This window comes from Heterodontus francisci, chromosome 30 (assembly GCF_036365525.1).
Source record: "Heterodontus francisci isolate sHetFra1 chromosome 30, sHetFra1.hap1, whole genome shotgun sequence".
Classification (NCBI taxonomy): domain Eukaryota; kingdom Metazoa; phylum Chordata; class Chondrichthyes; order Heterodontiformes; family Heterodontidae; genus Heterodontus; species Heterodontus francisci.
This window is the reverse complement of record NC_090400.1, coordinates 48306091-48332657: the sequence shown is the minus strand read 5'-3', so window position 1 is coordinate 48332657 and position 26567 is coordinate 48306091. Positions and strand designations below refer to the sequence as shown.

Here is a 26567-nt window from a genome sequence, read left to right as displayed (position 1 = left end):
AATGAAGTTCCAGTATTCCAGAGTGTGCAAGAGCAGAGGGACCTGGGGGTGCATGTGCATTGATCTTTGAAGGTGGCAGGCCATATTGAGAGAATGGTTAGTAAAGCATATGGGATCTTGGGCTTCATAAATAGCAGCATTGAGTACAAATGCCGGGAATTTATGCTAAACCTTTGTAAAGCTTTGGTTAGGCTCCAGCTGGAGAATTGCATCCAGTTCTGGCCACTATACTTCAGGAAGGATGTGAGGATCGTTGAGAAGATGCAAAGACAATTTACCAGAATGGTTCTGGGGATGGGGGAATTTTAGTTACAAGGTTAGGTTGGAAAAGCTGGGGTTGTTCTCCCGACAGCAAAGGAGATTGACAGGAGATTTAGTAAAAGTGTACAAGCTTATGTCAGACTTGGATAAGTTAGACAAGGAAAAGCTGTTCCCATTAACTGATGGTACAAGGACTAGGGGACACTGAATGAAGATTTTGGGCAAAAGATGCAGGGGGAATGTGATGAAGAACTTTTATATGCAGCGAGTGGTAATGACCTGGAACTCACTGCCCATGAGGGTGGTGGAAAGCATCAGCGACTTCGAGAGGAATTTGGATGGCCTGAGGGAAATAGACTTGCAGGGCTATGGGGAACGAGCCAGGGAGTAGGACTGACAGCATAGCTCTGTGGGGAGTCGGCATGGACTTGATAGGCTGAATGGCCTCCTTCTGTGCTGTAAATGACTCTATGGCCGGATATTTCCCGCGCTCCCCCCAAAGAGCGGGAAGGTGGCGGAGGTGCGGGGTGGTGTGTAAAATGGAACGGGAGGCTCGGGGGGGGGCCCTTACCGACCCGCTCCTGCCTCCACCTCCACTTTATGCAGGGCAGCAGCGGCGAAAAACGGCCCACCCGCCCCAGTCCAATCAAGGCCCTTCAGCAGGATTTTGCCATTAGTAGGCAGGAGTCCCAGGCCCGAGAGAAGCCGCCTGACAAAAGCAGGCAACTCTCTGATGGCCTGGGGGGTGGCGCCCGACGGAGGGCCGCCCCCGCTGCCCCGACCACCCCCAACATCCAATATGCTGCCCATCCCCCCAGTCGACCAACCTTGCCTTGCCGGGGACGGATCAATCACCCCTGGCGAGGTAACAAAAACTTACCTCAGTTCCGGCCTCCCCGACATCTTCATCAGTCCCAGCAGTGGCCATTGCTCCCGGTGGTGCTGCTGGGACTAAGAGCTGCCGGCCCGCTGATTGGGCAGCAGTTCCATTAGGCGGGGCTTCCTGCCTCAAGCGGGTGTAAGTCCCACCTCAGAACATTTGAAGGACGGGGAGCCACAAAGTGCGGGTTGGATCCCCAGGCCAGGCGACAGCGGGTCCGCCACCAACTTTTTAGCTGATGGCCAGCTTCCGTCCACCAAAGGGTAAAATCCCGGCCATTGACTCTATTTTGGAGGTTGATCAGGAAAGATGGCAGAATTAGAATGCAAGAAGCAGTTTATTGCTTTGTTATGTCATTGCATAATGACCAAGTTTCTATGCCTGGGACACTACTAAAGGCCATTTGTTACATCTCACGTGGGGCAGAATTTTTTGCCTCCGTTGGGGGTAAGCAGGGAGGTGGATGAGTGTGAAAATTCATGCTACCAGCCAGCATGCCGGTTTGCAGGTAGCATCCTGCCCCCAGGCCATTTTCCAGGAGGCGGGATGGGGGTGGGCAGAGCTACCTGCCTACAAGTGGCAGGTAGCCAATTAAGAGCATTAAATGGCCACTTAAGGCCTATTGTCAGAGGCACCCTCAAGGCATGGGGACTAGGCTTCCTGGGGGCAGACCCCAGTCATGTGTTCCCGCCGTCTTTGAGACCCTCCCCACCTCCCTGGCCACAGCTGCGGCTGCAGGCTGCCCCGGGGAGGGGCTTCCCTCCACAATGGTGGTCTGGCTGCTGAGGCTATTTATTAATTTAAAAGTTTTAAAATGTGCAGAGAGGGTGCTTCAAAATGGAGGCGCCCCACCCCTCTTCCCTGCAGGCTTCATCTCCTTCCGAGCTGGAGGGCTTCCTACTGGCCCTACAGTTTCAAGAGCTCAACCATCATTCCTTAATTGGATGGCAAGCCCACCCTCTGGTCACTAATTGGCCAATTCTGGGAAAATCACTGCTGGGTGACTGTTTCTCACACAGTGCAGGGTTATATGGGGGCTCCGAAGCAAAGGGCAAAATCCTACACCTGGCCTCTGCAATGAGAGGAAAACTGAGATTAAAGACATTTTACTTCATTAAAAAAAAGCTACCAGAGCAAATTGCTGGGTACTGTCCTGCAGTTTTGGAGGTATAACTTTCCTTATGCCTCTTGACAGGGTTTTATGCTGCTCAATACTCTGAACAAACAGCTATCACCTCACCTAGCAAACAGACATAGGAACATAGGAACAGCAGTAGGCCATTCAGCCCATCGTGCATGCCCCATCATTCAATATGATCATGGCTGATCATCCACTTTAATGCCTTTTTCCCACACTATCCCCATATCCCCTTATGTCATTTGTATTTAGAAATCTGTCAATCTCTGTTTTAAACATACTCAATGGCTGATCTTCCACAGCCGTCTGGGGTAGAGTATTCCAAAGATTCACAACCCTCTGAGTAAAGAAATTTCTCCTCAGCTCGGACCTAAGTGGCTTCCCCCTTAGTTTGAAATTGTTTCCCCTGGTTCTAGACTCCCCAACCAGGGGAAACATCTTAGCTGCATCTACCCTGTCTATCCCTTTAAGTATTTTGTAGGTTTCAATGAGATCACCTCTCATTCTTCGAAACTCTAGAGAATACAAGCCCAGTTTCCCCAATCTCTCTTCATAGGACAGTCCCGCCATCCCGGGAACAAGTCTGGTGGATCTTCGTTGCACTCCCTCTATGACAATAATATCCTTTCTACGGTAAGGGGACCAAAACTGCACACAGTACTCCACATGCTGTCTAATCAAGGTTCTATACAAATGAAGCAAGACTTCACTACTCCTGTACTCAAATCCTCTTGCGATAAAGGCAAACATATCATTAGCCTTCCTAATTGCTTGCTGCACCTGCATGTTATCTTTCAGTGACTTATTGACAAGGACACCCAGGTCCCTTTGTACATCTATACTTTCTAATCTCTTACTATTTAAGAAATACTCTGCACATCTGTTCTTCCTACCAAAGTGGATAACCTCACATTTTTCCACATTATATTCCATCTGCCATGTTCTTGCCCACTCACTAAGTCTTCCCAAATCCCCTTGAAGCCGCTTTGCATCTTCCTCACAACACACATTCACACCTAGTTTTGTGTCATCCGCAAACTTGGAAATACTACATTTGGTCCCCACATCCAAATCATTGATATATATTGTGAACAGCTGGGGCCCAAGCACTGATCCCTGTGGTACCCCACTAGTCACAGCCTGCCAATGCGAGAATGACCCGTTTATTCCTACTCTCTGTTTTCTGCCTGTTAACCAATCCTTAATCCATGCCAGTATATTACCTCCTATCCCATGTGCTTTAATTTTGCTAACCAATCTCCTGTGGGGAACTTTATCAAAAGCCTTCTGAAAATCCAAGTATACAACGTCCACCGACTCCCCTTTATCAATTCTGTTAGTAACATCCTCAAAAAACTCCAACAGGTTCATCAAACATGATTTCCCATTCATAAATCCATGTTGACTATGCCCAATCAGATCATTATTACCCAAGTATCTATTTATCACATCCTTTAGAATAGATTCTAGCATTTTCCCAATGACTGATGTAAGGCTAACAGGTCTGTAATTCCCTGTTTTCTCTCTCCTTCCCTTCTTAAATAGTGGGGTGACATTTGTGACCTTCCAATCTGTAGGAGCCGCTCCAGAATCTATAGAATTTTGGAATATGATCACCAATACATCCATTATCTCCATAGCTACCTCCTTCAACACTCTGGGATGTAGGATATCAGGTCCTGGGGACTTATCAACCTTCAGGCCCATTAATTTCTCCAATACAATCTTCTAACCAATGCTAATTTCCTTCAATTCCTTATTTCCCCCTAATCCCTTGGATCTCTAATTCTGGGAGATTTCTTGTATCTTCCTCAGTGAAGACAGAGACAAAGTAATCATTCAGCTTCTCTGCCATTTCTCTTTTCCCATTATAAATTCTCCTGACTCTGCCTGTCATGGACCCACATTTGCTTTGTCAAACGTTTGCTTTTTATGTACCTATAGAAGCTTTTACAGTCCGTTTTTATATTTTTTGCTGGCTTACATTCATATTCTATTCTCCCTTTCTTTATCAGTTTCTTCATCCTCCTTTGCTGTATTCTAAAATCCTCCCAATCCTCAGGTTTACGACTATTTCTGACAACCTTATAAGCCTTTTCTTTTAATCTTATACAGACGGCTGTTAGTGCAGTGTAGTTTTCACTCCTTGGTTAGAAGTGTACTGCATGTTAAATTAATACGTGTTATATACAGGCATGTTTCTAAACCTTGCTGAAAGGCAAGAGACAAAATGAAGAACCATGTTAACAATTGCACCCAGCTTGGATTGTGAATGGCACCACCGAAGTGCTTGCCCTTATGGTAAAAAAGTGGACACAGGTTTGGTGAGTCAGGGCAAATTCTGCAACTTTGATCTCCCTGCAGAGTTCCTGAAGTATTTCAAACATGAGCGAGATAGTTGCTTAAAAAGGAGGAACATTAAAGCGTCTGGGGAACGAACTAGAGTGTGGGATTGGACTAGGTAGCTTGTGTAGAGTCGAACACTGGCACAGACTCGATGGGTTGAAAGACCTGTTTCTGCCTTGTATCATTCTGCGACTCTGACAGCACAGGTATGGTCATTTATATCCTGTTTTACTGTTTTTGAACAGTTTGATTGGAATGTGGCTATGGACCTCAAGTTTCACAACACCTGCTTAACACACAATAGGGCAACACACCTTTTAGATACTCTGTTTGTTTCTCATTTAGGGTCTCTGACTTTCCTTTAATCATAGATTTCAACACACCGAACTCCAGGTCAGTCTAATTTTTGAGAAGCTTTTTAATTTCTCAAGTACTTTAAACAACAATGATGGATTTTGAAATAAACTATCTTGTGAGCTCCATCCTATTGATACTGAAAGATCTCACAGAACTTACAACAAAATATCCAATAGAATTTTACCAGTCTCTCTTACAGCATTGCTATGGCATCTATTAAAACCTTCTTGAAATATTACAGGATTGTAAAATTAAAATGCAACATGCCCATATATGGGAATACAGCGATTCTGTAACTACATATTTGGCTCACCAACTAGGGAATGCTTAGCTGAAAAGTCACTGGCGAGCCCACTTCCGCCAGGCCTGGAGAATCACGCTGGGATTTTTTGCTCCCCAGGCCCTTAATTGGCCTTGGGCGGCCCTTCCACCTCATTGAGGTAGGAAGTCCCACCTAATGGAGCCGCCAGCCAATCAGCGGGCCGGCAGCTCTTAGTCCCAGCATCGCTACCGGGAGCGATCAGCCACAGCAGCAAGAGGGACGATGGCCCCAGAAAGAAGGTGAGTTTTTAGCGCCTCGCCGGGGACAATCGGGCGGGCCCCGGTGAGGCAAAGGGGGATTGGTTGAGGGTGGGGGCAACAAGTGTTGTGCTTTGGGGGCAGTTAGGGCTTCAAGGTGGCCCTCCATGGGGCACAGGGTACCCGATCAGGAAGGCCACCCCCCCCACCCCCAACCACCCCCCCAAGCCTGCACAAAGACTGCCAGGTTTTATCTGGCAGTGTTCGAGACACCTTTGCTGCCTACCTGTCGCAGGTAAAATACCTGTGGCAGTGGGAGGAGGCCCTTAAGTGACAGTTAAGTGGCCATTTAAGTACCTTGATTGGCCTGGGCTGTTTCTTGCCGCTGCCCTGCGTAAAATTGCAGTGGAGGTGGGAAGGCGTCGGGAACAGCACCCTCGCCTCCCACTCAATTTTGCGCTTCCTCCCGCCACCAGCCCACTCGTTGGGGGGGGGGGGCGTAAAATTCTGACCTTGATGCTTTTAATTTTCTTAAGTTATGTAGCAGAATAATTTTATTGCCAAATAACTAATATTTCGTCGAAACTTAATGTAATTTGGAAACATTCAAAACGCAAATGCCAGTAGTTTTTGGGGCTACTGCAGTTCTGGTCACCGCATTATAGGAAGGATGTGGAAGCTATGGAAAGGGTGCAGAGGAGATTTACTAGGATGTTGCCTGGTATGGAGGGAAGGTCTTAGGAGGAAAGGCTGAGGGACTTGAGGTTGTTTTCGTTGGAGAGAAGGAGGAGGAGAGGTGACTTAATAGAGACATATAAGATAATCAGAGGGTTAGATAGGGTGGATAGTCAGAGTCTTTTTCCTCGGATGGTGATGGCAAACACGAGGGGACATAGCTTTAAGTTGAGGGGTGATAGATATAGGACAGATGTCAGAGGTAGTTTCTTTACACAGAGTAGTAGGGGCGTGGAACGCCCTGCCTGCAGCAGTAGTAGACTCGCCAACTTTAAGGGCATTTAAGTGGTCATTGGATAGACATATGGATGAAAATGGAATAGTGTAGGTCAGATGGTTTCATAGGTCGGCGCAACATCGAGGGCCGAAGGGCCTGTACTGCGCTGTAATGTTCTAATGTTCTAATCTAATAGTTTACTAATGGGAATATGAGAGCAGGATTATTATAATTGAAATGCATTAATCTCCACAGCGAATCATTATGTTGCCTCTTTAAGGTTCTGGAGGCCTTTTGAGACATTGGGGGTGGCCTTATCTTTGATGTAGAGTAGCAGTAGGGTTGTCAACTCTGGTTGGACATATTCCTGGAGCTATTGTCAGATGATCTCCTACCTCCCACACCCTGCCCCCACACTTCTGCCATTGGTTGTCCAATACGGCCATCTTCACGGTGCACCACCTTCTCACACCAATCAGAAAAGATTCTTCATTCCCCAGTTGGATGATCCTTGACTGTCAAGCAAACAGCCTTTTTCTCCATGCCCAATTTTTGTTATAACTAATAAACAAAAACGTCCAAAGAAGATTTGTTTAAAAACACATTTTTTAATTGGCCCTATTTTCCTCCTGGGTCATGCACAGCAGAGTCCTGGAGAATAATCCTTAATTCCTGGAGACTCCAAACCTAGAGTGTTGGCAACCCTATGTAGCAGTAAGGTGAAACTTCTAACTCGCATCCCCCAAAACCCAATCCATTTTCCTGGGTTGAGGTTCAGTTCCGATTTTGGAATTCATGCTGCCAAGGCAGGGGCCCTGCCAGTGTCCAGTGCAAATCCCTAAACCATTGCTACAGCACCAGAAGAGGCAGTAAGGATTTAAAGGGGCAATGCCTCACCACCTCATTATCTGCTGCTACTTGGGTACGATTGCAGAGATGAATCCAGTCCAAGAGACTGAAGTTCCTCCTGATGATAAGATTAATGAAAAATTGGATTTTTTTTTTTGCACTTATTGTGACTTTTTCATTGGAATTAATGGCAGGAATAATTTCTCTTCCCAGTGTGATTGTTGATATTATAGGGGAGTAAGTGGTACAGTGGGTTAGAACAGGACGTACAACCTATGGCCACCAAGCCCTGGTAATCTGGTGCTCGAAGCCCAGGTAACTCAGTCCTCTATGTGCTTGTATTGTGCTGGTTTTGTTGAATTATGTGGACCTGGAGGTTCAGAAAGAGCTGCTTCCAGAGTAGCTGCCTCATTGGTGTATGAATTTTAAGTCTAAACACAATGATTTGCTAGTATTAGCGATGTCAAATAAATGATAATTAATGGGAATGGAGGTTTAAACTTTATTTCTGGTCTCTGGGCTCAAATGTACACACCTTTGTGATTCACAAAGACAGAAGCCTGGCCACCGATCAGTTAGCACACTGTGTTTAATTGGAGGACCTGGCAGAAGGGTAACTATCTCTCTTTTTCTTTCTCTTTCTCTTTCTTACTCTCTTTCTCTCTTTTCGTTCCTCTTTTTCTCTTTCTGTCTTCCTCATTTTTCTCTTGCTTTCTCTTTCTGTCTCTCTTTTGCTCTCTTTATGTCTTTCTCTCTCTTTTTTCACTTTCTCTCTTGTTTTTCTCTTTCTGTTTCGCTCTGTCTTTCTCTTTCTCTGTTTCTCTCTCTGTCTTTCTCTTTCACTCTCTGTCTTTATCTCTCTTTCTCTCTTTTCCTTTCTCTTTCTGTTTTTCACTCTCTCTCTCTTTGTCTTTCTCTTTCTGTTTTTCACTCTCTCTCTCTTTGTCTTTCTCTCACCTTTATTCACTTTTTCTTTTTCTGTCTTTCTTTTTATCCCTCTTTCTCTCTTTTTTCACTCTGTTGTTAAGTTTGAATAGACTCTGGAGTCTCTCATCCCAGTGTACAGTACTCCGCCCTATAAATTACTCACGGAAACCAGTCAGTGCTCTCACTTTGAGACTGCCCAAGAATGGCAGCCGTTAGTGATGGGAAGTGATTCATTAGTCTGTTTATATGAAGATGACAGAAAATGATTAACTCACCAATGACTTAATCTGTTCACTAATTTTCTTTGCCTAAATTATAAAATGTTTCCATATCATGTCAACACCACGATCACTCTGTTCACATGGTGAAGACTGTTAAATAAACATGGCAGCATTGCTCGTAATCATGACAATTTGTTTTTAAGAAAGAATATTGAAATATTTTTCAACCTGTCTTAAAAACAAATAGCTGCCCTACCACATCTGTCAGTTCAATCTAAGGTACAGTCTCATTTCCATATTTTAGTAAAGGGGCACGAAATGTGATGTAATTTGTATCACATTTACATCATTTGAGTCACATGTATTCGTGCTGCAAAGATGTGATTTCTGTCACAGAAACATATCCCTTCAACCCCTTTTTCCTCCTTCCACCTACACTAAATCCCTTTGTTCACTTGTTTTTACCACAGGGGTAATAACCAGAACTCATTCTAAACTAAGTAACACCTGCGCATGGAAAGATTTAGATTACAAGGGGATACAAGTCATGCTTCAGCTGTACAAAGCCCGGGTTAGACCACACTTGGAGTACTGTGAGCAGTTCTGGGCACCACACCTTAGGAAGGATATACTGGCCTTGGAGGGAGTACAGTGTGGATTTACCAGAATGAGACCTGAACTCCAAGGGTTAAATTATGAGGAGAGATTACACAAATTAGGGTTGTAATGCCTTGAATTTAGAAGGTTAAGGGGTTGAAGTTTTCAAGATATTAAGGGGAACAGATAGGGTAGATAGAGAGAAACTATTTCCACTGGTTGGGAGTCCAGGACTAAAGGGGCGTCGTCTAAAAATTAGAGACAGACCTTTCAGGAGTGAAATTTGGAAGTTCTTCTACACACAAAGGGTGGTAGAAGTTTGGAACTCTATTCTGCTAGATCAATTATTAATTTTAAATCTGAGGTTGATAGATTTTTGTAATCCAAATATATGAAGGGATGTGGGGCAAAGGTTTAAGTCGCAGATCAGCCACGATCTCATCGAATGGCGCCTAACAGCTTCAAGGGACTAAATGACCTCCCTCCTGTTCCTATGTTCCTAGATTTAGTCGAGGTGTGTTCAGCATTTATACAGGAACAGCACTGATGGGAAAATGTACTAATTGCTCCAGTATCTTTTCATGTGTTTTCATCTGTCTTGCTTTGTGTGAATCTCTCTATCTGTGTGTGTTTGTTTTGAGCCTGTTTCGCTTATTTTAACAATGTATTACCGCATTACCTAAACAGGAAACCTGAGCTCCCAATTATTATCACCTGACCACTGTAGTTTACTTTGGGGTGAAGTGAGGTTCCAAAACAGGCAGCTCAAATTTCCCTGCCAGCGTGAAGCAGATCAAACAACTGTTGGGAATGGGAGGAATCACAGCCAAACCAAAGATTTATCTCAGTTTTCTCTCTGACAAGCCATGCTGGTGACCACCCACAGCACAAATGGACTTAGATTTACATGAAATGTTCAGTCCAAAGCCTTCTCTTAACTCAAACTGAGCCACAAGTGGCATTAATATTATATATGAATGTTCTGCCTGCAAGTTGCAGAAAAGAAGCGGCAGATTAAGGGAGGATCAGTCTGATTGGTTTGGGAAATGCTGTAAGAAGCACCATTATGGATGAGAGCCTGGGACAAGATATTGATGTTGGCTATTACATAGGTTCAGAGTGGCTGTGTGTCAAATTCTGCTGGAGCGATGTGACAACTCATCTTTACTTAAGCTGAATTAATACATCAGTAACCCTATGTGAGGATACTGCTGGACAAGGAAATTCTAGTATCCGAGGTACTGACTGCTTTTAAAATGCAGGCCTATTAGCCTGCTTCAGCTGCATTGAATAATTTTGACAGCCTAACCCAGAGACTTGAGCACAAAATCTAAGCTGACACTCCAATGCAGTACTGAGAGAGCACAGCAGTGTCGGAGGTGCCATCCTTCAGATGAGACGTTAAACCTGGGCCCCGTTTGCCATCTCAGGTGGAGAGCGTAAAAGGTCCCATGGTACTAGTTTGAAGAAGAGCAGTGCAGTTCTCCCCAGTGTCCTGGCTAATATTTATCCTTCAACCAGCATCAGTAAAAACAGATCTCCTGGTCATTATCACATTGTTTGTGGGAGCTTGCTGTGCACAAATTGGTTGCTGGGTTTCCTACATTACAACAGTGACTCCATTCAAAAGTAGTTAATTGTTGTAAAGCTCTTCATTAGCTATAAAGGGCTGTGTGATGTCCTCAGGTTGTGAAAGGTGCTGTATAAATACAAGTCCTTTCTTTAATGGACTGTGACGAGAATTCTCTTACTTTGATACATTTTGGATGGCGTGTAGTATTCCGAGGCCAAAGACTGGCAGGTGACCTGTTCGCTCTCCACTGCTAACAGATCATCCCCCACCACCCCCACTGAAAAACTGGAATTCCAAGCATCCTTCGCAAACATTGAGCAGGTGAAACACTTGCACCTGGTGTTTTCACAAGCCAGCAGAGCTGTTGCCCACACAGTGAGCCTGAGCTATCACTTGCTTTTTATTTTGGCTGAGCTGGGCCTTTGGTGTGCAACCAAACACAATCCACAAAATCTGACGAGGAACTTTATCCTCGGACACAGTTTCAAAAGTGAGGGTCCGAAATGCGACCACACCAATTTAGTGAAGAGGTTATGTCAACAGTTTCTGTGCTGCTACATACATTGGTTTTGATTGTTTCTGATTATTTGATTGCTATCGTCAGGCTGAATGGAGGCTGAATTTGGAAAGTTGAAGAACTATTGATACATATAGATATTATAATAATTATCTGTTCAGAAAATAGCTTTTTAATTCGGGGTGGGGGGGTCATGTTTGTGTTCCTCTAGTGAGGGATGTGAGTGCTGAGAAATTGAATATTTTTCACTTCTGTCAACAGGGGTCATCATTAAATACTTCCATGTCACACAAGGAATAGTTGCTCTACACCACGCACACAATTCACCTGAAGCCCACCTTCAGAAGAGCACCCCCTACCGCACCTGTGTGATACTTTCTTCCCTCATAACACCCAGTCTTACAGCTTCTTTGACTTAGATTATTAATCAAGAAACAGTTAATGCCAAATTATAGGCACTTGTGTATTGTGAACACATCCCATCAGGAACTGTGATGAATCTTGACTTGGCATTCTCGCAGTTGGCAGAGAGGAGTCATTCACCCTTACAGTCTGCACTGGACCAGGTCTCAGAATGAAAGCATTGTTCCAACTCATTTGAGCACCCATTACTTCTGCATAAGTCATCAAACATTTTTATTAGCCAAAACAGAAATTCTGAAGTGGCAATATCCAAATGAATCCTGCATATTTATGGAGGAATTCCTGATCTTTCCTGACAGAAATTCTTTTAATAATGAGGCAATCAAACTACATCTTTTAAATCATTGTATGCTTCTATTGTATCCTCTCTGTAGTATATTCCAGTAATCAGCATCATATTAAAACATCAGTACCTGTTACTAATGTTGCAGTGCATTAAGGAGCTTTCAGGAATGAAATTAGACATTAAGGACCTATTGTGCACTGCCAAAAACCACAGCTCGTAAACGGCATAAAATTCACTGCAAAAGGTCAAACTCTGTGCGGCAGATTTTTAACTTGCTGCCAGGGTGCAAAACTAACATCACGGACCATTGGCCTGTGATGGACACTGCCCAATTTTCTAAATCAGGCAATTCCTATAACGAGTGGCCATTGTGCAATACCAGTTTTGAACCCGGGCAGCAGTTGAAAACGTGTCAGTAAAATATAATGCCAGGAAATAGAGTGAGGTTAAGGTTGCAGGGATAGCTTTCCTGAGTTAGCGCATCTGGTGCAGTGGCAAGTACACAGGGAATTTGGGTGTGGGGATCAACATGCCTGATTCATGGTCCATGCTATTTTTTGTCCATTGATAAATTAAATTGTATGTATTAATAAAGCAACTGCCAGTTATTAGAGAGTAAGGTGAAGAATATAATCTAGTCTTTTGGGTCCAGATTATCAAGTGTTTGAGTGAAAAATTGGAACTGGAAGTCGCATTCCCATTACTTATGAGATGAAACACAGCTTTGGGAATCCCAAGCTCAACAGCCAACCACACTCAATCAGCTTTCTATTTCCCTTTAATATTAATGATAGTGTATGGTGGGTAAATTTACCAAAACCCCTTGGATTGAGTAGCTAGAGTTATGCTCCTTCATGACCATATAAAGAAAGACCATGCCACATCTATAGTCTAACCATCAATCTTCTATGTTCAGGCCATCGACTGGCTGAAAAGCTAACCTTCAAAGTATTTCTTCAGCCAATGAAAGTCCAATGATCCTAAACTTGCTCCCACTTTCAAAAAGCACAGCAGGAGTTGGGGGAGGGCGAAAGAAAATAAGAGAAAGGTAACTTAAATTTACAGGGGAAATAGGCTAGAAAACATGAGATTGTTTAGATTAGGTTGTAAAAAAAGAAGTTAAAAGGATACAGGAAAAGAGGAATGAAGGCCAAGACAAGTAATGGATTTTAAATTAGTTGTTATTCACTTAATTGTATTTTTGTGTATTTGTTATTTCTATAGAAACAACTTTATCCTAATAAAGTGACTCCTGTTATTAGAGTAATTTTACTGTATTTTTGGGTTATTTTCAGCATGTGAACTGAAACCAAATGGAACTAGTCAGCCCAGTGACTCAAAGGTTTCTCTCAACTTGCCAGTGTACTAAGGGTTTACACTGCCTATTTTGAGAAATGGATTTTTATTGGTGAACAAAAATCAAACAGTAGCAATGTGTCAGTGAGCAGTGGCACAGAGGGGTTGAAGGCAGGTTTGCTCCCTTCCCTTGCCTGAGTTCCTAATCTCAGCCACGATGATATGGGGAAGTGATGAGCAGAGATCTAGGTCAGAGCTAGATTAGGACAGGCATGGAAGCAATTGCCTACTCTCTAAGCTGCTTCACTGAACAGCCTACAGAAACAGAGCAGAAAACACAGATTTATTTTTTATCTCACAATGACTTTTGTTATAATTATTGTTCGGTTACAAACACTTTCTCAAATCATGGTACAAAATAGAATTACAAAATATATGCTGCATTGCAAGTTAGACACTTCTTGCAGATACATACATTGAGGGCCCTTCATAGTTCTTCATAATTAGGTGAGACTACTAATTGACAGAGCCAGGGTTATTCCTTAATAAGATGCTTAGGTTGCATGAAAAGGGAGAAGGGAAAGATGGGGGGTGGGGGGGGGGGGGGTGGTCTTGTCAGTATTAGATTGCAAAAGAGGAAGTTCAAAATCTTAAAAATAACTCAGGAAATAACATTTCCTCCTCTGTTATACCAGCCAATGTATACAGGAGTAATATTCATCACTGCAACTGGTATCGATAATCATTGGTTCATGCATATACACTCCTATTTCCGGTAACAAAGTGCTCTCCTCTTGAGTGGAGAGCTGATTTTCTACTATGCGTTTACAATGTTTGAATTGGACAATCTACTCATGTTTGGAATGCTCAAGGGAGCAGGGTATACATGACTGGTCAGTCCTGTGTTATGTATGTCCTTGCAAGTGTCAACATTAGAAAATGTGAAGAGTGTAGAATTTAATCATCCTAAAGCGTTTTACAGATTGCTATTTTTTAAACTATATTTAAATGAACTGACAGAGGCTTTTAATCTGTATTTGGTTTTGATTGATGTAGATAGTCACGCCTGTTGTAAATTTAGAGGCACTTGCTCCCTCTATGTCGTTTCCAGTGCTTATTTAGGGAAGTCAGTGCTGGGAAACTCAACACATTTCTGTCTTTTTGCACTCATTGTCAGCACCAAGTGTTCACAGGTCAGGTAAAGTGCAAGAAGATTTTCTTTACTGAGAAACAGCGGTTTTGGGTCAAAGCCTACAGTATATGAATTGGTTCAGTTGAAAAGAATAAGAGGTGAAGCAAATCAGGAAGTAACGATTAGACAAGACTAAGCTCGGGTTTTAAAGATTCTAACAGGAAGGAATATCTGAAGGAGATCTGGCATCCCACAGTTGTAAAGTCCTGGGAAAGAATGTTTTGGAATAGGAGACAAAATTAGTGAGCATTTGGAAAAACTGAGATTAATTAAGGACAGCATGGATTTGTTAAAGTGGTCATGTTTGACAAATATAAATATTTTCTTTTCAGATAAGTGACTCATTGGTTGAAGCCAATGTAGTAGATGTAGTGTACATAAATATTCACCAATTTGATAAGGTGTCTCAGAAGAGGCTTATTAAAACTAAAATGCAGGCTTATTGCAGAAGAGGACTGTAGCAGCCTGGACAGTCAGTTATTTGGGGGCCAGAAATCAAGGAGTATAAAAATTGGCAAGTCATGCTGCAGCTGTACAGAACTTTAATTTGGCCACACTTTGAATATTGCATGCAATTCTGGTCGCCACACTACCAGAAGGACATGGAGGCTTTGGTGAGGGTATAGAAGAGGTTTACCAGGATGGTGCCTGGTCTGGAGGGCATTAGCTATGAGGAGAGGTTGGATAAACTCGGATTGTTTTCACTGGAACGATGGAGGTGGAGGGGAGACATGATAGAGGTTTACAAAGTTATGAACGGCATGGACAGAGTGGATAGTCAGAAGCTTTTTCCCAGGGTGGAAGAGTCAGTTACTAGGGGACATAGGTTTAAGGTGAGAGGGGCAAAGTTTAGAGGGGATGTGCGAGGCAAGTTCTTTACACAAAGGGTGGTGAGTGCCTGGAACTTGCTGCCAGGGGAGGTGGTGGAAGCAGGTACGATAGCAACGTTTAAGAGGCATCTTGACAAATACATGAATAGGATGGGAATGGAGGGATACGGTCCCCGGAAGTGCGGAAGGTTTTAGTTTAGGCAGGCATCAAGATCGGCGCAGGCTTGGAGGGCCGAATGGCCTGTTCCCGTGCTGTACTGTTCTTTGTTCTTTGAGAGTAGAATTGCTCCATGTCAGGAGGCCCATTTACATTGCACCTAATCTTATTTTCTAATGGATATAAAACTTGCATTTATAGAGCACCTATCAAATCCTTGACATCTCAAAAGCACTTCCTGTTCAAGAACCTTCTATATCTTTATACGGTCCTGCCTGTGCCATCTTGTTTTGAAGCTTAAGAGCCCAAGTTTATCAAGTCATTCCTTATACTTTTTCCCTTTGTTATTGGGTGCAGGCTTGTTGCTCTCTCTCTGTAACATCTCTTGGACCTATTACCCTTAGACATAACAATGTGACTAGAATTCGTAGCCGCAGCCTCCCTCTCCTCAATGATTTCTCCTCTCCTCTCATGAAGGTGGTGACTTATAGGAACATATTAACATAAGAACAAGAGTTGGCCTTGATGCCCTTCCGTTATTCAGTTAGATCTGATCAGCCGATCTGTATCTTAAATATACTTTGGGGCTAATTGTAACCTAACCTACTGGCCAGAAAACTAATGGGATTGGTGCAACAGTGGTTTTACACCCAGCCGGATGTTACACTCCATTGAAGTCACTGGAAATGGATATTGGATGATGTGTGAAACCAGCACTCCACACAATTCCCTGCCTGATTTACCACCTGCCGAGCTAGATTAAAGTGAGCCCCTTTGTATCCATATCCTTTAACATCCTCGCCTAACAAAAATCTGTCAATCTCTGTCTTGAAAATTTCAATTAACCTCCAGCATCCACATCCTTTCGGGGTGGGAATTGCAGATTTCCACTTATCCTTTGTGTGAAAAAGTGCCTCCTGATTTCATTCTTAAATGGCTTAGCTCTAATTTTAAGATTGTGCCTCCTTGTTCTGAAATTCCCTACCATATCAAGAAGTTTCTCTGGATTCACCCTATTGAATCCCTTAATCATTTTAAATGCCTTGATTAGACCACCTCTGGATACGAGGGAATACAAACCAACCATATGGTAAAATAGAATTCCATATGATGACCACACCCCTGACACAGCTAATTGTTCCTTCTATATGTATCAGCCCAGACAGGGATTGACCACCCCGCACTACACTTTCCAGTAGGGCTAACTGGAGAACCGTCATTGGTAGGGATCTTGGCTCATTTCCAAGCCCACCCCTCCCCCCCACACCCCCTCCCCTCCCCTTTTCCTGATCTCAGAATGCAAACAACAGAAATACTACTGTTTTGAACAATGGGTGCTCTACCGCATTGTGACACTAATATCATTTGCCAGAGATTATTAAAGCCCCAGTTTTGGTCACAACTGCCTGATCTCGGCCACTGCCATGGGTTGGTGGGCTTTCAGGGCAACAGTGAGTCAGTTTCACCTTTGCTGCAATAGCCTGTGTCCTTGATCTCCCCAGCTCGTCCTTAATTCAGCACAGGTCAGGAATCAAGCTTGAGATCTCCCTATTCTGTATGGTTTAGTAACCATAAAGCCACTCAATGAGATGTCAAGTGGAGCTCCCAGTATCCCATAAGATGCATCGATCCTTTTTTCTGACACTAAAATTGTGGTGAATGCAGCTTCAATTAAGTTATATCACTGAAAGGTCTTCAAACACTTTGAAAGATTTTGTGTTTGTGATTCAAGCGCCACTGGTTTATCACTACGGCAAGTATTCACATTCTTAGCCCACACTGTGCTTTAGGAAAGTGCTTTATAATTTAAATTCAATATAAATTAGCTAACTTTATGCAGGGATTTTAAGAACAAAATTTAAAGCTTTGTTTCAAACACAAATTAAAAAGCTATTGGCCAAATCAGGTCTGTCTGTGGTGTAGTTGAAACCCCAACTGGCCATTAAGGAGATTGAATCCATTAAGTGAATTTCTCTCTCTCAGCGTACTGTGTATATACAGAAACACTTATCATGATAAACATCTTACTCTGATCTTTCGGCACTACAGTTGTTGGGGTGGGGAGGGGGGGTTGGTGTGGGGAATAAATCTGGAGAGGTTCTTTGATGACACTGCAAAGAGCTACTTGCAGTCAGCTCTGCCTCTTGAGAGTGAAGTCTGCTGACCAGGAGGGAATGTGTCAGGATACAAAAGGTCACTACCCCAGGGTTGTCCCTTATGATATCTTCAGATGGGGAGGTCAAGGATGCAGCTGCTACTGCAACAGAAGAGCAACAGGCTCCCCCTACCAACTCCAACAACCCAAGGCAGTTGTTGAGATCTGGGAGTTGTGAAAAAAACTTGAGTCGTAACAATCTCTGGCAAATTTAATCAATACCACAACGCAATATGGTACTCAGTGATTGGAAAAATACTGTTCAAAAACAATAGGGCATTTGTTATTTGCATTTTTTGACTTAAAAATTGCTTTCATTAGAATAGGTAGATTCTTCTTCCTCAGTGGGCGGCAGTCTTGAGGGGGAGACTTCCTCTGGTCCTGAAGCAGTGTGTGGGTAGAGCAGATCCTTCTAGTAAGGGATGAGCCAGTTGACTCGAGGCACAAAAATAGATCAGACCCACACAGAGCCTGAAGAAAGCACAGTCATAATTTAATTAAAGCAATATCAAGTATATTTGTGAAGATTTCCCCTGTTTGGGAGCTCTGTAATACCTAATTGATCTCCTTGTGGCATTGCACATAGGGAGACAAGACCCAAGTGTAGTCTTTAGGTATAGCAGGGTTACAGTGCCAGGGAAAATTGAACTGGGCCATGCAGATATAATTTAGTCCCCATTTTACAGTTGCATATTTATATTTTTACATAATATACTTCTGCAATATTATTTATAGTTAAAGAGCAACATTTATGGCAGTTTGGGGAGCAGACATGAAGAGCTGGTTAGAGCATAGGAGTTATTCTGCAGTACAGGCTGAGGCATTGAGGTGCAAAACGCAGAGGCTACAGTGCCACCACTGGCAGGAAGGTGTCATTATAGTCTGACAAGTTTACATAGGCAGTTTCCATTATAAATGTGGACATAGGAATTCATAATGTAAAAAGTTGATAATAATGTGTGACAGAAGGCCAGTAGTGTGTGTACATGTAAGATTGTTAATATATTGTAGGTGTACCTACACATAGCAATGGGAGGAAATCTTATCCCTGTCACCAAGTTCCCTTTTTCTCAAGATGTTAATCAACACAACTAAATTTTATGCAGAGGGAGGGAAATTTGGGTGTTGAAGGTTGGAGTAGGTGGGCTGTATGCTGAGTTTATGCCTGCCAGTCATATGATATGCTGACAATGGGTTCAAAGATCACTCAAGTCAAGGCCTGCACAACAGACTGTCCATTAAGTTACTCAGGGAATATTGTATGACAAAGCAAGGGAAGAGTCGACTTAGGTTATTGGGAGAAGATATCTTTAAAAAATCAAGGGTGAAAAAATAATTAAAAATAATGTGCAGGAAAAAGAAACATTTAAGGTACTAACAGGAACTGTGCCAATCAACCAGAATATCCCATCATCCTGTTTAAACAGTTCTAGGCAAGTTTCAATTGTTCAATGACCATGTTGTTACTTGAACCTGTAGGGCTTTTCAAGGAACTTTTGTATCTCACCATCTCCAGTGAGATAGTGTGCATTTACGGTGTTATGCCATTGGGTTGCTTGATTATTTTATTTTTATCAGAATCTTTAGGTAAATTCCCTCCTTAAGTTGTTTTTTAATCTCCTTTATTTTGTTTACCTGGTCTGATGCCTGTAGCTGACAACACAGGCCCAGAGCTGCTCTTAGGCTATCTCAAATCTCCCTTGCAATCAGCTGTCAGAAAGCCACAAACTGATCCATTCTGCTTCTGGAAGGTTATCGGGGGTAGGTAGAAATGTGGAGTAATCAGTTCAGCTATGAACTTATTGAATGGCGGAGCAGGTTCTAGGGGTCGAGTGGCCTACTCCTGCTCCTAATTCGTATATTTGTATGTTCGCCTGTTCCATCCTTTTGCCTTGCTGGAGAAAGACTGCAGCCTAAAGGCTGGCTCGGGTCTGCAAATTAAACCCGACCCAAGCCCGACAGAACCACATCCGACCCCGAGCCCAACCCAGCCTGAGTCCTTCCATTTTTTCCCGACCCAACCCGACCATCAGTTAACTTACCTTCCGTTTTTCACTTTGCTCAGCAGCACAAGCTTAAAATAAGTGTAACAAAACCACCTTTCAAGCCCAAAAATGAATTTAACATTGGAGTCACTTACCTGAGGTTGTGACAGAGTGTCTCCGACCCGGCCCGACCCGAGGCCGAATGCCAGACCCAGAAGTGCAACCCGATCCGAACCCGACACATGTTGTCGGGCCCCGTCGGGTTCGGATCAGGTAGCCGGCCTTTACTGCAGTCTCCCTAGTCGATGCACCTCAGATTGAATTAAGTGGAGTGGGACTAGAGAGACCATCCTCCCTCTGAGGGACTGATTGTTACACATCTACATTACCCAGCTAAGCTTGTTAGTTTCTGACTGTTGAAAACATTAATCATAAAATTAGAAAATCTTTCTGGTTACCATGAAATGTACTTTATCATTTACACTCAACTTGAAGCTTGTTGATTTTTGCCTGTGTTCCTTAGATAATTAGGCTAGTTATCATCTAGAAACTGCACAGACAGCCCAAACCTTTGCAATGATATTCTTTTAACAAGTTCTCCTCTTCCCTTTCCCTCTGTTGCCCATCGCACATCATTCATCATCCCTCTGATAAACTGGCAGAAGACTTAATCTCAGGCCTATGCCACAGCCACTTTCGAACAGGGGCATAAGAGGAGCCTGAGATGATCCATGAGTATCTGCCATGTGCTTCCCAGTGAAAACATGGCTGAAATAGTGAACATGTGGGGGTGTCACACTTGGAAACTTGTGTCCGACCATCACAGCACCAACTTCCCCCACCCTCCCAAAGACATTATTGTTTAAAGCTTTGCTGATGGCACAGGGAGTTTATCCAGAGTCTCATTCACCCATCATGCCTGTGCTCACCGACTTACATTGGCTCCCGGTCTGACAACACCTCCAATTTATAATCCTCATCCTTGTTTTCAAATCCCTCCATGGCCTCACCGCTCCCTATCTCTGTAATCTCCTCTGAGATATCTGCGTTCCACCAATTCTGGTCTTTTGCCCACCCCTAATATTAATCTCTCCACCATTGGCAGGCATGCCTTCAGCTGTTGGGGCTACAAGCTCCGAATTCCCTCCCTAAACCTCTCTGCCTTTCTACCTCTCTCTCCTCCTTTAGGATGCTCCTTAAAACCTACCTCTTTGACCAAGCCTTTGGTCATATGTCCTGATATCTACTTCAGTGCTCGGCGTCAAAAATGTTTTTATTGCTAAAGCTCTTGTTAAGTCCCTTGGGATGTTTTGCTATGTTGAAGGTGCTACATATAAATGTAGGTTGTTGTTTGTTGTAGTTCAGCAAATCAGACTAGTAGGGTCCCAGGTTCGATCCATGATCAGTGCTGGGTTCACAATATCAATCAAAGCAGTAGCAAGAAGGCTACAATTGCTCTCAGTGACCCTCGGATGAAAAGGTGAAAACTGGCCAGGCTTCTCATTCCTGATTGCAGCCCGTGATCTCCACTGGAAGAATGGATATTGGGAGAGGAAATTGAGAAGGCTATGATGCTTTCGGGGTGGGGGTTGGAGGGGCAGCAGATAATTAATGAGAAACCAATATATTAACTTAAAGCACAATGGGGCCAATTTTGAGTGTGTTTGCTAGCAAGGATCCTTGCCTGCTTAATACGTTTATTGGGAAATTGTGGTGCACTGCCTGTGAGTTTTAAGCATTGTACTTATAACATATCTTCATTACAAACATATACAGGATTTCAATTAATATCACATGGACTAGTTTATTTAGCTTGATGTCTTAGTGCAAACGGCTGGTGGGATATCGCATAATCCTTTATTAACTTCCAACCTTATGGGCCTCATGGATCCTATTCCATTTCCCTATGTGTTCAATTACTGAATTGTAAATCCCACACAGTGGTTCCATGGTATCCACACCACTGTGACAATGTAAGAAAGAGAGAAGTGCAGTAGTCAGTTCACTCACCCGCCGTTGTCTGCATGTAGCCAGCCAGTGTGCAGATCCTCTTCTCACACAACCCACTTGGCAGGAAGACAGTAATAATAGCCAGCAGAGCGCTGGTAGCCAGAAGAACGCAGCCTCCGGAGCACAGAACAGCACTTGTCTGAAACAGCAACAGATGGTCAAAGGTTTCAGTCCTGCTTCTCAGTTCAAACTTTCAATTAGTCAGACAGACTACTGGCTGCTTGGTCCTGGTGATCCCCACACATGTAACAGGAGACAGAACTCTTTCAGCAGGAGTGGGCATAAGTCCTAGCTCAACTTCATTGTTACACAGATATATATTGTTTATTCCATGTGTGAAGAAAAGTGTGGAACTCACAGTGGCATGGAGTTGCACCAGTCTCCTTTCTGAGTAGTTGAGATGACACAAATTTAGATGCCGTATTGTGTTTAAACAATGTGCACACAGTACGTTAAGACAATAGGACAGCACCAACATGGCTCAGGGGGTAAATACACCAACATGGATCAGTGTGTTCAATTCCATGAAGCCAGGCAGTGAAGGATAGACCTGGAGCCTAATCTTTACATACTTTTATGAGCTTTTATTTAGAGATACACGTTACAAAGAAGCACCTCCTAACTCAAACACCATAATTTCAGTCAGTTCTTATTTATAGGAGCACAAGTGAATCCCCAGTTAATGCCCAGTTAATGCATACAGTTAAACACACAACTAATATACAATTAACACTATGCAGAGTGTACAGAGTCACGACTGATCTTGGGTGATTTGGCAGTAGGGATGCCAAACCTGATCAGACCTTCTTTCAGTGTAGTATACTGTATTCGCTGCTCACAGTGTGGTCTCCTCTACATTGGGAAGACCAAGCGCAGACTGGGTGACCGCTTTGCGGAACATCTCCGCTCAGTCCGCAAGCAGGACCCTGAGCTTCCGGTTGCTTGCCATTTCAACATTCCCCCCTGCTCGCATGCTCACATCTCTGTCCTGGGATTGCTGCAGTGTTCCAATGAACATCAACGCAAGCTCGAGGAACAGCATCTCATCTACCGATTAGGCACACTACAGCCTGCCAGACTGAACATTGAGTTCAATAATTTCAGAGCATGACAGCCCCCCATTTTACTTTCATTTTTAGTTATTTTTTCTTCTTTTTTTTACATTCTTTTTTACATTTTTTTTTTTTGCATTTATTTCATTTCATCTTAGTTTGTTCAGTTTGCTTACCCACTGTTTTTTTTTCAGGTTTGCACTTGCTGTTGTTCAATATTCAGTGTATTAACACTTAATCTGTACAAATGCTTTGTCTTTCAACACACCATTAACATATTGTTTGCCTTTGCTCCGTGACCTTTTGGTCAGCTATGTGGCCTGGTCCAATCTACACCTCCTTTGTTATCTCTTGCCCCACCCCCACCTCACTTGCTTATAACCTGTGACTTTTCTAATATTTGTCAGTTCCGAAGAAGGGTCACTGACCCGAAACGTTAACTCTGCTTCTCTTTTCACAGATGCTGCCAGACCTGCTGAGTGGTTCCAGCACTGCCCCCATTGATATCTCTTCTGCTGGCAAAAGCAGCAATGCCACATTAATATTAGAGCCCACCTTCATTTAGCTTTCAGATCAACCTAATTTATGTTACAGCCTTGTCTCATTTATATCACAATCCAACCTTGGTTACATTTTAGCCCAGAATTGTTTATATAGCAATCTATTCTTACTCGTATTACAGGATGGACTTGTGTATATTACACCATTGTCTCATTTATATGACAGCTATATCTCATATTACGGATGTTGTCATGTGTATTACAAAACAGTTTCACTTATATTCCAGACAGCCTCATATTCCGCCCTTGCTTATATTGCTTACGTTTATGTTATAGCACTTCCACCTTGTATCATTTGTATTGTACTCCCACCCTTGTTTATACTTCAGCTCTTTTGTTTCAGTGGTATTACAGTTAGCCTTTTTTACTTTTCAGTCCTATCTCTTGAACATTATAAGCCAACATTGTTTAAACGACAGACTTGTTTAATCACAGACTCATTTATATTACAGTCCCCCACCTCCATTATATTACAGCACGCTACCTCATTTATATTATAATCCTGTACTGTTTAGAATGCAGCCCAGCCATCATTTAGATTACAGCCCTGGCTCGTTTGTATCATGCCTGATTTACATTAAATGCTATCTTACAGCCCAACTCAATAACGTGGTTTTATTCTTTTAGCCTGTTGTCACAGGTCTGGCACATTGAGCTCCTGAGGGGCACAGAAACTTTCTAACATAGACTGCTCCATTGCCACAATTCTTTATTAATACAGTTTCTTACTTTATGGAGAGAGGGAAAGCTATTAGGTGAATAATCCCAGGTTGTTGTCACTGATCCATGTGTGGGCAGTCACAGACTGGGACAAACAGAGTTCAGGTACCTGGATCCTGTCGGATGGTTCCCCGAGCAGACCATCAAAGTCATTTGGCGAATGCCTCATCACCAGAACTTTCAAACAAGCACCAAGATGTAGCTTGGCTGGTGGTGAGAAGGGCCCTCCCTGTCAGATCCTTCATGCACGCCTGAGGTCTCGCCCCCTCCGCACAATGCCCCCGTGGTGGCTGTGGTGGGGAAGAGACGGTTGCCCACCTCCTCCTGGAATGTGTCTTTGCAAAGCACGTGTGGAAAGAGATGCAGTGGTTTTTGTCGAGGTTCATCCCAAGCAGCTCTGTAACACAGGAGTCTGTGCTCTACGGGCTGTTCCCAGGGACGCACACCGAGACAAACATCAACTGCTGCTGGAGGACTATCAATTCGGTAAAAGACGCCCTTTGGTCTGCCCGAAACTTGCTGGTCTTCCAGCGCAAAGAGTTGTCCACGACCGAGTGTTGCAGATTGGCACATTCCAAGGTCCAGGACTACGTGCTGAGGGACGCACTAAAGCTTGGGGCAGCCGCAGCAAAGGCTCAATGGGGAAAGATCACTGTGTAAGGTCCCCCCACCAAGCTGAACTGAGGGGCTGGATCCATGGGAAACCCCTTGAACTGTATCGGGTAAATTTCTGTCTCCTGTATAATGTAAAAATGTATCTGGCAGGACAAATGTGAAATGGAAGGGTTGTGAGGCAACTCATAATTGTATAGAAGGAAACTGATCACCTTTGCACTGTTTGTATTTTTTGACTTGATGCTGTTTTAAACTGTTTGGGAATGTAATTTTTACAGATTTTTATGAATAAAGTAAATTTTGGAAAAAAAAAGAATTCAGGTACCTGGCAGGGGAAGAAACAATGATTAGTGGCCTTTGATCGTGTTCCAAGTAGGTTTTGATGAAAATGGTTGTAACCAATTCGAGAGCTTCAGTCCAGGGAGTGCATAACACCGTTCGGGTGGTGGTGAAGGAGAAGGAACGAGGTGCACCTGTTGACCGTACTTTCTTCATTAAGAAAATCCTCATTGATTGCTGTGGATTCCACACTGCAGACATCTTCTGCCTGGAGGACTACCCCAGCAGTGGATATTTCGACGTGACGTTCAGGAACGTGGAGGGATGCATCAAGTTCCTGAAGGTGTTCAAGGAGAAGGGAAACCAGGCGCCGCTGTCTATCCTCACAGTGGAGCCAGTCTTCATGCTGCCATCACAACGTGACCAGGTGGTGACAATTTACCTCTATAACCCCCATGTTCCTGTCGTGGATGTACTCACCTTCCTTGCCAGGTACGTCGAGGTGGCCAGGAGCAGCACTGATGTCAAGGACCATTTGGGACTTGGACCAGCAAGTGGCAGGTCAAGGTGACCTTGAAGATCGATGCCAACGGAGCCATCATCCATCCTCCCTCCAGCTTCGCTATCGGAGGAAGTCGAGGCTTCTTGGTCTATGTGGGGCAGCCCAGAGTTTGCCGCACCTGTGGCAAATCTGGTCACATGGCAGCTAACTGCAGCACAATCGTCTGCAAAAACTGCAAGAAGGAAGGCCATCAGACCAAGGACTGTAAGCAGAGTAAGTGTTGCAACCTGTGCGGTGCGGCAGGCCACCTCAACAAAACCTGCCCCAAGCACTACCTCAGTTATGCGCAGGCGGCAAGGTTGGGAGAAGATACGGTGAATGCGTCTGGTGCTGGGAAGGAGACAAGCAAACCTCTCCGCAGCGAGGAAAGTCTACCTGAGAAGGAGAAGAAAGGGGAGACAGCTGCAACCAGCAACCCAACACCTACCCCGTTCCCGGAAACCCCTCCTCTATAGACAGAATCAATGGAGGAGGAGGCAGCAGATGGACAAACTGGCCAGTAGCAAGTCGTACAAAGGAAAACCACAAGGAAAAATCTCCAAAAAAGGAACAGGCCACCACCCAAACCAGTGGCAAGAGGAGGCTATCGTCTGAGACAGACTACAGCAGCTCCTCCTCATTGGACGAGGCAGGGCCGGAACGACGGCACCTGCAAAAGAAGTGGCAGAACTCAAAGGAGCTGGAGGGTAAAGCCCCCCAGCCCCCAGGCACTGGGAGCTGTGATGGGCCCAACGCGTCCCAAACCCAAAGTGCCGAACCTAGCGACATGCCCAGCACATCCCAGCTCCAGGACACCGAGAGCAAAGAAGCGTCAGGTGCACTCCAGCTCCAGGAAGCTGGCAGCAGTGATGTCTTCAAGGAGGAACGGAGGGGAAAGACATCAACAGCAGAGGCCAGCCCAAGCCATGCTGCCTACTAGACCCCCCCCAGTGTCACCCCAGCGGAACCCCCCATGAGAAACCAGGAGGGGTTTCTGAGCCCAACGAATGTGAAACAGCTTGCATACACTATGGGTATGCAGGAACATACCAAACAACTGAGAATAGCAAGGACAACTGGTGTGGGAAGCAACACCTAACTTTTAATTGGGTATAAAGATTACTTTGATTAACGTGCGTGTAGCATTAGATCCACTAAGCGATGTGTTTCAACCTTGGACTACCTTGTCAAGGTCAAAGCCGACCTACTGTTTCTGCAGGAGTGTGGAATACCACACCTCAGCGCCTACAGGCAATGGTCATGAAGGTGGTTCCACGGGCCATCGATCTGGTCAGGGGGTAATGATTCTTGTTCCTCCAGCCTGGGTAT

The 26567-nt window shown here is 44.0% G+C and overlaps 1 protein-coding gene across 1 annotated transcript in view; it reads right to left on the bottom strand.

The window, feature by feature from the left end:
- The window catches only part of LOC137346751 (LHFPL tetraspan subfamily member 7 protein), a 312700-nt gene that overhangs the window by 137089 nt on the left and 149044 nt on the right, over positions 1 to 26567 (bottom strand). The window contains exon 2 of the mRNA XM_068010530.1: positions 21472 to 21610. Coding sequence (XP_067866631.1) covers positions 21472 to 21610 — 139 coding nt within the window. The remainder of the gene's footprint in view (positions 1 to 21471; positions 21611 to 26567) is intronic.